The following is a 12,709-nucleotide window of genomic DNA, read 5'->3' as shown; positions in this document are numbered from 1 at the left end:
AAAATTCCACTGATGATGTGGACGGCACACGGCGGATAGATCCGTTTGTGCTTAGCAGCAAACCTCATAAAGGTGATTCTGCTCAGAAATCCATGGATAATGAAAAGGGTAAGCTACTGATTTCTACCTTGGTTTCTGAAATTGGAAAATTACAATTCGATTGTTTGATATATTATATTATAATTATAAATAAAAACTAATTGTAATTTTAATAAATATCTATTATTTGTTAATTAAATAAATATAATAGTGTTCGATATGCCCTCTATCCCTAGCCAATATACATATATTTCTTCGCTTTTCAATAACTTAGTTAAAATATAAGCCCTAAGCTAAAAAAAAAAATGTAGAGTGATTTTTCTTGAAAACTTGGCATCAATGGATTCCATCAAATCCTCCACTGTTGGAATAACCACCAATACTGCTAATTTGTCCAGCGAAGAGAGAGAACTAAAGCTGCATATATAGCAGCAGGAACCCCTGCTGAAAGTGATTCCATTGAGAAATCCTAGGAGAATGAGAAGGTTAAGCTACTAAATTTCATTCATTTTAAGTTGCATTAGGATAGAAAATTTCAAAGATAAGAACTGAAATTTGATTATTTAATTCAAAATTAAATGTACAAAGGGTGAGAATTCATAGTTATACACACATATTCTGTTTTTTCTCTGAATGCAAGTATTCAAGAAGCTGACACTGACAGGGACTAAGAAAGCCAAGGATCGAGATGAAATTTACTACTTGCCACTACACAAAGCTGCCTTAATGGGTAAATGGGAAGAAGCAAAGGAAATAATTGATGATGATCAGAATGCACCGATTGCCAAGGTTACCAGAGCCGGGGAAACCGCTCTCCACATTGCAGTGAGCACAGGTCGCTCCATACAATTTGTACAGAAGCTTGTGAATTTAATGGACAAAGATTTATTGGGACAACCAGATGAAGAGGGGGACACACCACTTCACTATGCTGCTTTTGCTGGCAACACAGAGGCTGCGAGGATATTGGTGAAAAAAGACTCAAAATTGCCGCAGAAAACAAACACATATGGTCTGACGCCACTTCATTCAGCTGCTGCGAATGGCCAAAGGAAAGCAGTGTGCTATCTTCAATCAGTAACTCATGATAAGGATCCAAGTCCATTCGCTGGCAAAGTTGGTGTCAAACTTCTCAATCTTTTGATTACTGCTGATTTTTACGGTTGGTATAATCTCTCTAGTGTCAGCTTTGAGAGAACCTGAAATAGCCTCAACTTACTTTAATTTTGTTGGTTATGCCCATGTCCACAGATATTGCTGTTGATCTGCTAGAGCAATATCCTTCCTTAGCACTTGGAAAGGACACTGATGGAAAAACTGCCTTCCTGACATTGGCTCTAAAGCCAGGCGCATTCCAAAGTCGAATTCAGAAAGGATATTTCAGGAGCTTGTTCAATCATTGTTGCTCTCCTAATTCTGATCCTTATTCTTCTTATTTATGAATCTAGTGCATTATCTGAGACAGAAACTGAATGTACCTTTTTTCTGGGCAGTTTTTTCAGGTACTGAGTGTCCAAGCAGTTACCCTCAAGGTGGTGATGTGGAAAATGCAATTGGTAGTTCAGAAAAAGGCCTTACAAGTCCAACCATAGTGAAAAAAATGTCCAAGCATAAACAAGCGCTTAGGCTACTTGGACTCTTGATTTTTGAAACTTTAAAAGGGGATAACGCATCAAAAGTTAGGAAGCTATTATTAACTCCAGTGCGGCTTGCTGCTCGATTGGGGATTCATGAGTTTGTTGCAGAGGTTATTAAAGCCTACCCTCAATCACTTTGGGCATTCGATGAAAATGGAATGAGTTATTTTCATTTGGCAGTAAAATATCGCCATGAAAACATTTTCAGTCTCCTTTGCCATCAAATGAGTTCTCGGAAGCATTTTATAACCAGATCACGAGACAGATTTGGCAATAACTTGCTGCATTTGGCAGGGGAATTGCAGCCATCAGATAAGGTTTCCGGTGCTGCGCTGCAAATGCAACGAGAGTTGCAATGGTTCCAGGTAATATTATTCATTATTTATAAGCTATCCAATCTAACTTGTGGGATTTAGCTTATTGATCATATAGCATATAATTTGATCGCGAGCGTCTGTACAGGAAGTTGAAAAGGTTGTCCAACCCTCATACAAAGAAATGAAAAATAGAAAAGGTAAAACTCCAAGAATGGTGTTTACTGAAGAGCACAAGGTCTTACGCAAACAAGGTGAGAAATGGATAAAGGACACAGCTTCATCGTGCATAGTTGTGGCAGCACTCGTTGTCACAGTTACATTTTCTGCAGCTTTCACTGTGCCAGGAGGCAATACTAGCGATGAAGGGATCCCAATTTATTTAAAAGACGCAGCTTTCCTCATTTTTGCAACATCAGATGTATTTGCTCTCTTCTTTTCATCCACCTCATTATTGATGTTTCTGGGCATACTTACATCACGCTACTCAGAATATGATTTTCTCAAAGCCTTACCAATGAGGATGAGCATCGGTCTTATCTCATTATTCTTTTCCATTGTGTCCATGCTCGTTTCTTTTGGCTCATCCCTTCAAATAGTTCTATCTCATAGTGTTGATAGGATTTGCGTTCCAATTAGCTTACTAGCTTGCGTGCCAATCACCTTGTTTGCAATTTTGCAGTTCCCTCTTTTAGTTGAAATAGTCTCATCCACATTTGGACCTGGCATTTTCCGCAAACGAAATGATGAAATAATCATGTAATCGTGGAGTTGGAGAAATGACTTCTGAAGATATCTCCTCCTCTGTTTACCTGCCTTTATTTCTCTTGTTTTGTTTTATAATATTTCTGTCTTTTTAAACTTTTATGTAAATTTGTTGCCTTCCATTAATTCCAGTTAGTTCATGTTGCTGTTGGATCATATTTAGTCGTGTTTGAATCTGTTATCTTAGTACTGCAACTCTCTTCTGGAATTATAGAACATTTAATATTGGATCCTGCTGCCCAAACACCGACGATAGGATCACCAGCTGATACTGACGTGCATACCAGCAAAGATTGATAAGAAATCAAATCTCATCCTAGAGGTGATAAAGATTTTAGTTGATCCTGATCAGGAAGCCGTGAGGGCTTCTTCATCTCAGAGTGTAAAGGAAAATAAAGATCAAAAGAATAGTAAGGGTAAGCAAACAATTATTTTCCTCTTCAGGAATGTTATTTAGTAGCTCGATCTGTAGTTTGCAGTAATATATACTTGTGCAAAAGCACTTGGCAGGGGCAGATAGCGTTGGAAAATTTTGGTTTGTAGAAAATTAAAGCAGTGATTTAAAGCCTAAGACGTGTTTATAACACTGTCCTTTTAAGGAATATTTTGCCCATAGCAATGAATTGGAAAATGCGAAAATTCTGTAAGATTTAAAAGGCTCTTTTGGAAGTGTATTCCAAGTAAACAAGAACAGAAAAAGCAAAAACATAACCCAATAGAAGAGTGAAGAGCAAAGAGTGAAGTGCAGGTTATATTCTGAAAAAATAAAGCTTCAGAATTTATAATGAAAGATTTGAACGTTGGAAGCTAGGGAAAATAAAGGAGCATACATCTGTTAGCAGTGGAGAAAAATCTGTTTTACGACGTTAAAAAGGAGAAAAATCAGCTTAGCAAGTCATTAAAATATTTGGTGAAAATATGTAGCTAAAGTTTAAGAGTTTTAAATTAAATTAATCTTTTTGAAATATAGGTATTATATACAACAATTTAATCATAAAACTGATTTGTCAAAATTCAAACCATAAAATCCTACTTTAAAATAACTCAGATCAAATGAATGAACCGTGTATGTTAGAATGAACCGTTTGAAAAAAATAATACTAAAACTCTCGAGATTGGAGAAGGTGAGAATTAGTGAAAGTTATATATATATATATATATATATATATATATATATATATATATATATATATATATATATATATAAAATTAGCATGAACTGATAGTTGAACTCGAAATTTCGAAATCTCATAGCCCTAGAAGTGACTCAAGTACCACTTGTGTTCTTTAGTTATGCATGCATGTTAATATACTAAACAATGGTATAAGCTGGTAGGATATATAGGGCATATGCTTTGGCGCATAAGACTAAAGAACACATTAAAGCCTGTGGGGACAGTTTTCAAGAGATGGCAAACGAGGAACAAATGAACAGTATGGTCTAGCAAAGATCAGAAAGAAGAAAAGTAAACTTGACAAAAGAGTTTTAGCCATAAAAACAACGGATAAGATAGCAGGGAGAACGGATAAGTAATTTATGGCAGCATTTGTTTTCTTTTTACCTTTCATATTCCTAGCCTTGACTTCATTGAGTGAAATTGGGCAAATTCTAAGTAATTCATTGTTTTAAAAAATAATATAACGACTATTATTTAAAGGTATTTTAGCTTCTTATTATCGTTGCCATTGTTTTTCTCAACTTTCTCTCCATTTTCTCTCAACTAGATACTTATTTTGATGATAATAAGATTAGTTATTTATTATTTATTTAGTTATTTTGGTTTTAATTTCATTAAATAAAAATATATAAAAATGATGGATTTTAATATCTTTATTTACATATTTATACTTATTATTTAGTTATATATTTTAGTTTTATTTTTATTTTGAATATTTATTTATTTTATGAACTTTATAAATTTTTTACATTACTTATTATCGTGAGTGTGCAGCCGCGATTTAAAATCATACATAAATATTAAATAAAACACAAGGAAGTGTTTAGAAAAGTATTTCCCTCTTTCAGCTCATTAACATGGCTGCGGGCAGCCTTATATAACAGCATTTTACATGGGACAGTACATTAGCCGAAAAGACTTCAGCTAATACATCAACAAACAATCTTACTTTATCAGAACAGCATTCCCTAAATTAAAGGCAATCACGACAAACTTTGACTGGCATAAATCATTCAAAGATAACATGAGACAAAACAAAATACAATCATCTTTGAGTGCTTAAGAAAAATTTCAGATACTCGGCACATAATTTCTCAATTTTGATCAGAAAGATCCATTGCCAAAGAACAAAACCACATTAATTAGTCCAACTACAGCACACCAAAGAAGAGATATATTAGAGCAAGCTGAAGCCAATAGAGTTGAAAAATTCGAAGTAGCTAATCCTGCATGAATGACATAGCAGCGGGAAAGTTGTATATTTAATTAAAAGTTGTTAGAGTAGTTGCTAGCACGTGTTTTGTTACTCACTAATCAGTTAGCATAACTAATTTTTAATGTAAAGACATTCTATAAATAGTGAGCCAATCAATAAGACGAAGCAAATTTTCAGCTTCCATTTTTGAGTGTTTGTTATTTTGTTATGGTATCAGAGCACGTTATTTGCTACGTCTCTGTTATTCATTTTTCTTGCTCAGTTTTCTGATTGCTTCTCAGCAAAATAACTTTTCACCATGACAGCTACAAATCAAACACCAGATCATTTGACGAATCCTTTGAATCCATACTTTCTTCATCCTAATGAGAATCCAGCACTCGTTCTTGTGTCTCCAGTTCTTGTTGGATCCAATTATCATTCATGGTCGAGGGCCATGATTGTGGCTCTTTAATCCAAGAATAAAGTCAGATTCATCGATGGATCTCTCAGGAAGCCAATTAGTACAGATCAAATGTTTGCGGTTTGGGAGAGATGTAACACTATGGTTCTGTCTTGGATTACACATTCTTTGTCTACATTAATAGCTCAGAGTATTTTGTGGATTGATTCAGTGGCTGAAGTGTGGAAGAATCTCAAAGATAGGTTCTCTCAGGGAAACATTTTTCGGATTTCAGATTTGCAAGAGGAAATTTATGGTTTTAAGCAAGGTGAACTTTCGATAACTAATTATTTCATGCAATTGAAGATTTTATGAGATGAATTAGAGAATTTCAGGCCTATTCCTTCTTGCACTTGCGTAACTCCTTGTAGTTGTGATGCTCTTGTTACTGTGAAAGCGTATAGACAGAATGATTATGTCATTAGGGTTTTAAAGGGATTAAATGAACAATATGATCATGTAAGATCTCATATTATGCTCATGAATCCGTTACCATCAATTAATAAGGTTTTCTCATTGGTAGTACAATAGGAGAGGCAGTTATTCCTTACAATTCTTGATTCGAAAATTTTAGTTAGCAAATCTGCTACTCAAGGCAGTAATAAGAGTTTTTCTTATGGGAGAGGTTTTAGTGATGGAAGGAAGAGATTTAGTGCCCAAAATAATAACAAAGTGTGTAGATATTGTGGCAAACTAAGGCACACTAAGGAAACATGCTATAGAAAGCATGGATTCCCGCCTGGATTCAAATTTAGGAATAATTCTATTGCAAATAATGTTGAGGCAAATCTAGATGAGAAACCTGTTAAAACTGTTACGGCTAGTGAAAGCAAGAATTCTACAGCTCATGTTCTTACTTCGAAGCAATATCAGCAATTAATGGCTCTTATTCAGCAATCTCCTCTTAACAAAGATATTCATTCCACAAATCAAGTCAATTCCTCTAATTCTTTTAATCCTGGTCCAGGTAATTCTTTTGTCTTTTCTTGTTCAGTTCTTCCTAATCTTTGGCTTCTGGATACAGTAGCTACTGATCATATTTGTTTTTCCATTTCTTATTTTACCACTTATAAGAAAATTAAGCCTATTTCTGTTAAACTTCCAGATGGCAATCATCTTGTTTCACATTTTTCTGGTACAGTTCATTTTTCTTCCTCCTTAATTCTATATAATGTTCTCTATATTCCTCAATTCAAATTCAATTTAATATCTATCAGCAAGCTTACTTCTTCTTTACCTTGTGAACTCATTTTTCGTCATGACCAATGTTCCATACAGAATTTGAGTACCTCGAGGAAGATTGGTTTAGCTAAAGTTCGTGGAGGCTTGTATGCGCTAATAAATCCTGCACAGCCTTCTCCTAATGTCATGTCCTCTGTCAACGTTTTTTCAGCTACTTCAGTCTAGACAGATTTCAATCTCTTGCACTATCATTTTGGTCATCCATCCACAGCGAGATTAGCTTCAATTCAGGACTTATATTCTAATGTTTTTTTTTTTCTTCTGGTTATATATGTGAAATATGCCATTTTGCTAAACAAAAGAAGCTGTCCTTTCTAGTTAGTCATTCTTATTCTCAAGCTATTTTTGATCTCATTCATGTGGATATCTGGGGTCCGTATTCTGTAACTGGTATCCATGGTTATAAGTACTTTCTTACTGTTGTAGATGATTTTTCATGATACACTTGGATTTTTCTCATCAAAAATAAATCTGAAGTTTAGCAGCTTGTTCAATCTTTTGTTATACTTGTTGATACCCAATTTTCTGCCAAAATTAAAACAATCAGAAGTGACAATGGATTAGAGTTTTCCATGCTAAAATTTTATGCTTCTAGAGGAATTCTTCATCAAACCACTTGCGTTGAGATGCCACAGCAAAACGCTATTGCTGATCGCAAACATCAGCACATGCTTTCTGTTGCAGAGCCCTTTTATTCTAGGCTAAACTGCCAAAAATTTTCTGGACATATGCTGTATCTCATTCAGCGTATCTCATTAATAGATTACTAACTCCCTTACTTGGTAATAGAACTCCTTATGAAAAACTACATAACTCTGTTCCTGATATTTCCAATCTTCGAGTGTTTGGATCTTTGTGTTTTGCTAGTACGCTTGTTGCTCACAGATCGAAGTTCGATTCATAAGCATGAAAATGTTTATTTATGGGCTATAAGCATGGAACAAAAGGTTACATTCTTTTTTATCTAAACACTAGGGAAATCTTCTTGTCTCGTAATGTTTACTTCTATGAGTCCGTGTTTCCTTACTCTAATTCTTCTAATCCTGTTTCTATTTCTTTACCTCAAAATGTCACAATTCTTGATTTTGATTTCAACCCTTCTATAACTGATTCTTCCGTTCTTATTTCTCATAATTCCAATTCCCAACATAATTCTGAATCTCTTCCTACACGTCACTCCACTAGAGTTCGTAAACCTCCATCCTACTTACAAGCATATCATTGTAATCTCTCCACTTCTCATTCCTCCAAAACTCTTTATCCTTTGTCTACTGTCTTATCCTATCATCGCTTGTCTCCATCATATAAACATTTTGTTCTTAATTCTTCTATTATTGAGGAGCCTCGCACATATAATCAAGCCATAAAACATGCTTGTTGGAAGGATGCTATGCTTTCTGAGATTCAAGCTTTAGAGTAGAACCAAACTTGGGAACTAGTTGATCTCCCACCTGGTAAGAAGCCCATTGGCTGTAAGTGGGTACATAAGATCAAACTAAAGGCTGATGGATCTATCGAGCATTATAAAGCTCGCTTGGTAGCGAAGGGATATACACAGACTGAGGGTATTGATTTTTTTGACATCTTCTCACCTGTAGCTAAGATGGCAACAGTGAGATTATTATTGGCAATTTCTGTTGCACAAGACTGGTGTCTCCACCAATTAGATGTGAATTATGCTTATTTGTATGGTGACTTAAATGAGGAAGTCTATATGAACTTGCCACTTGGTTTTCAATCTTCTACTCCTAATAAAGTATGCAAATTATTGAAAAGTTTAAATGGTTTAAAACAGGTTGGTTGGCAATGGTTTTCTAAGCAATCTACTGCCTTATTGTCTATTGGTTCTGCTCAATCTAAGTCTGATCATTCATTGTTCCTAAAGCACACTAATTCTTCCTTTACAACCCTTTTGGTTTATGTAGATGATGTAATTTTAGCAGGGAATGATGTCGCAAGGACTTTGCGGTCGCCGGATGATTCTCACCGAAGTGGGAAAAGTGAGGAGTCGCCACTTTAATTTTGAGGGAAATTAAAGAAAACCATTTGTAAAAATTAAAATCCACTTTGAAAATAGAGATTCTAGGTTCGGGGTCCGTAAACGGGTGGAGAAGGTGTTAGTTAATGTTGTACTCTTTATAAATTGATAATTTAGGGGTTAGAATGATGACGTTAATCCTTTGTACGGATAAAAGAAATATTTGATGTTTCACTATTTTGGGTTGCCCAAGAACAAGCGTACATGAGATGACCCTTCAGTGAATAGGTGTTGTGTAATGGATTTTTGTTGGGGGTTAATTTGAATACTGAGTTGTGATATTCTCAGGGGGGAATTTTTGTCCTATAAATATGAATGCCTTGAGGAGAACTCTCCATCGGGCCTCAACCTAGTATTCGGGATAGTTTGGGAAGACCTCTCCCGCCGATCCTTTGGTATATTAAGCATTTAATTTGAGAGCTTCGTGTAAGAAATCTCCCCCAATTTCTTAGTATATTTTAGTTTGAATTTAAGCTAAGAGAATTCGGGTAAGAACTCTCTCCTGATCTCTTAATGTATTCTGTTAAAATTTAAGCGGAGGATTTCGGGTAAGAACTCTCCCACGATCTCCACATATTTTATTAAGATTTTGGCCTAGAATTCGGGTAAGAACTCTCCCCCGATCTCTATATACTTTATTAAGATTTTAGCTGAGAATTCGAGTAAGGACTCTTCCCCGATCTCTTAATACATTGCATTAAAAATTAGGCTGAGTTTGGGTAAGAACTCTCTCTCGATCACTTAATATGTTGTGTTAAAAAAAATTAGGCTGAGTTCAGATAAGAACTCTCTCCCGATCTCTTAATATATTGCGTTAAAAATTAGGTTGAGTTCGAGTAAGAACTATCCCCCGATCTCTTAATATGTTGCTTTAAAAAAATTAGGCTGAGTTCCGGTAAAAACTCTCCCCCGATCTCTTAATATGTTTATTAGAATGACATTTTATAAGAACTTTGAACTAAGAATTCTGGTAAAGGGTCCTTCTTAACCCCTTTTATATGCGAATGAAGTACCGAAGACACAGGAAATGAAGGAACAGAAGCGTGAAAAACACAAGTTTATGCCATTGAATTCAAAATTTTCACCTAGGGTCACACGCATCATGCAAGATTTATTTTTATCTATTTGATTTCAATAATAAACAACATATTAAAACTCTTTTAATATGTTTTTGGATCTGTATTTGCCATTTAAGATTTTTAAAATTAATCAGATTAACTTTAGAACCCTAGATTAAATCAAGAACAAACACACTAACCTCTTGATGCACTGCAGTGTATTCGTGCCTTTGAGATGCGTCTTCAGGACACCAGATGTTGTCCCTCTAGCTTGTCCACACCAAGAACACCTATGGCAGCCCTTGAACAGCTTTTAAAGCTTTTTCTATTATTTAGAAAATCAAGTTCTACCTTTGAAGAGATTAAAGATGTAAACAGGATACTAGAAACGATTTCTAGTATTTTTAATTCAAGAGATTGATGGCTAATCTCTTTGAATTGATGAGAGATGAAGAAGAAGAGATGGAGAGCCTCAAAATGGTGTGACAAAGGAGGAGTGGCTACTGGTTGTCTTATTTTTAATTCATAACAACACTTATATAGCTAGGTCAACACATTAAACCCTTGCCACATGTCACCCTCTGATTGGTTCTAGGTTTAATTGACCCAATCACATTGTGCCAAGTGTCAAACCTGTATTTAATCTTAATTTTAATCATCTTACATGATTAAAAGACATTTGGCAAGTTTATGTGTAATGCCATGTGTCACCATCTCATGGTGCCACATGTCACCCTGTGAAATGACTATAATGCCCCTGTGTCTTAATTTTGAGTTCTTAACCCAAAATAATTATTTCTCTTCTTCTAATCAATTTATATCAAATATAAATTAATTAATTAATCTCTATTAATTAATTTCTCATTAATTAAATTCATATTTAAACACTTTAAATATAAATTTAACTTATACTATACATCCAATAATCTGGATTTGGTTTCAAGTCATGCTAGGGACTTTGCAATCTAATTGCAAACCAAACCTATTTAATTAATCAATTAAAATCTTTAATTAATTAATTAAATCATATTTAATTAGGTGATAACTTGTGTATGTGTGTGACTTACTAGGCTCATCACTAATTGGCACTGAGATATGATATCAATTCTTAATATCATTAGAACTCTTTCTTACCATAAATGATTTCTCTAAATCATTTTATGCATCTCATAGACCATGGTTAACACCTAGCATAGTATGCCATGGCCACCCAATTAGTAATAAGGTTTACCTTAAATGAACCTATAATCATATGTTACCATGCACTGGAATCTCTCTGTTACAAAATCCCAACTCAAGCTGGAGTCATGGTTTATGTCAAACTCCATTTGCTATGAATATTATGTTCTCTTTTAATTCCAGTTCTTGATTAAAAAGATTTTCTTATCAGAAACTCTTTTCTGAATAAATCTATCTGTCCTGGCCAGGAACTTGAAACATCAAGAACAATTAAATGAATATAGGATTTTATCTCTATTTACTTAGAGGAACAGATTCCATCTTGATCAACACCTACCTCCATATATAACTAGTAGGAGCCAACACATGCCCATATACCCATACACAGTACAAGTATGAAAGCGGTATCAAACTCAAACTACCTATATACAAGATAACTGTGCTATCTCAGGTCTAAAGATTATATGCACTGATATGATTTATGACAAAACATTGACAAGAGTAAACTCCATGTGCTTGTCATAAGTGTCACTGGTTCGGCCTACTTATCATTTATAAGTGCCTATCATGTTTGCTATATGGCATGAGACTCACCATTCTATCTTATTTATATCTCATATAAATAACTTGGTAACAAACATGAATACAATCTTTCTGGATAAGTCATGTCCTTATTATGAAGTATCCTCAATTGTGAACCTATTTATGATACTTTATACTAGAAATACTGTCACTCATATTCTTAACAACTTAAGAATAGAATTTCTAACAAAATATCAATGGACCTTTTCTATTACATATAAATATATTATGTAAACGGAAAAGTGGAAATGCTTTTTATTAATAAAAATATGTACAAGATACATACTAAATGATATGCTCTAGGGCATACTACTAACAATCTCCCACTAGCACTAGAGCCATTCATTACAATATCTTAGACCCATCTTCTCAAGATGACGGTCTAGCTGAGTCTATGACATAGGCTTAGTGAATGGATCAGCTGGATTTTCAGCTGATGCTATTTTCTACATGGCTACATCGCCTTGCCCAACTATTTCTCTGATAATGTGGTAACGCCTTTCTATGTGTTTGGATTTTTGGTGAGACCTTGGTTCCTTAGCCTGTATGACTACTCCATTATTGTCACAGTGTAGTGGAACTGTTGACTCAATGGAAGGAACTACTATAAGTTCTGTCACGAACTTCTTTATCCAAACAGCTTCCTTTGCAGCATCTGATGCAACAATATACTCAGCCTCAGTAGTGGAATCTGCAATCGTGCTCTGTTTGGAACTCTTCCAACTGACTGCACCTCCATTACAAATGAACACATATCCAGAGGTAGACTTTCTATCATCGATATCTGATTGGAAATCAGAATTAGTATAACCATCCAATTGCAAGTCTCCACCTCCATAGATCAAGAATAAATCCTTAGTTCTTCTCAAGTGCTTAAGAATATTCTTGACAGCTATCCAGTGTTCCAAACTTGGATTGGATTGATACCTGCTAGTCAAACTAATAGCATATGCGATATCCGGCCTAGTACACAACATTGCATACATTAAACTTCCAATAGCCGAAGCATATGGAATCCT

The 12,709-nt window shown here is 34.8% G+C and overlaps 1 protein-coding gene across 1 annotated transcript; it reads left to right on the top strand.

Annotated features, from left to right (window-relative positions):
* The first annotated feature begins 367 nt into the window (after positions 1-367).
* Positions 368-3,068, top strand: LOC131182248 (protein ACCELERATED CELL DEATH 6-like). The gene is made up of 4 exons (XM_058151179.1): positions 368-1,201; positions 1,291-1,440; positions 1,533-2,041; positions 2,139-3,068. The coding sequence occupies exons 1-4, from the start codon at positions 673-675 to the stop codon at positions 2,751-2,753; spliced, it is 1,803 nt and encodes a 600-aa protein (XP_058007162.1). The 5' UTR covers positions 368-672; the 3' UTR covers positions 2,754-3,068.
* Positions 3,069-12,709: the final 9,641 nt, after the last annotated feature.

This window comes from Hevea brasiliensis, chromosome 1 (assembly GCF_030052815.1).
Source record: "Hevea brasiliensis isolate MT/VB/25A 57/8 chromosome 1, ASM3005281v1, whole genome shotgun sequence".
NCBI lineage: Eukaryota > Viridiplantae > Streptophyta > Magnoliopsida > Malpighiales > Euphorbiaceae > Hevea > Hevea brasiliensis.
This window is presented reverse-complemented; position numbering and strand designations above follow the sequence as displayed.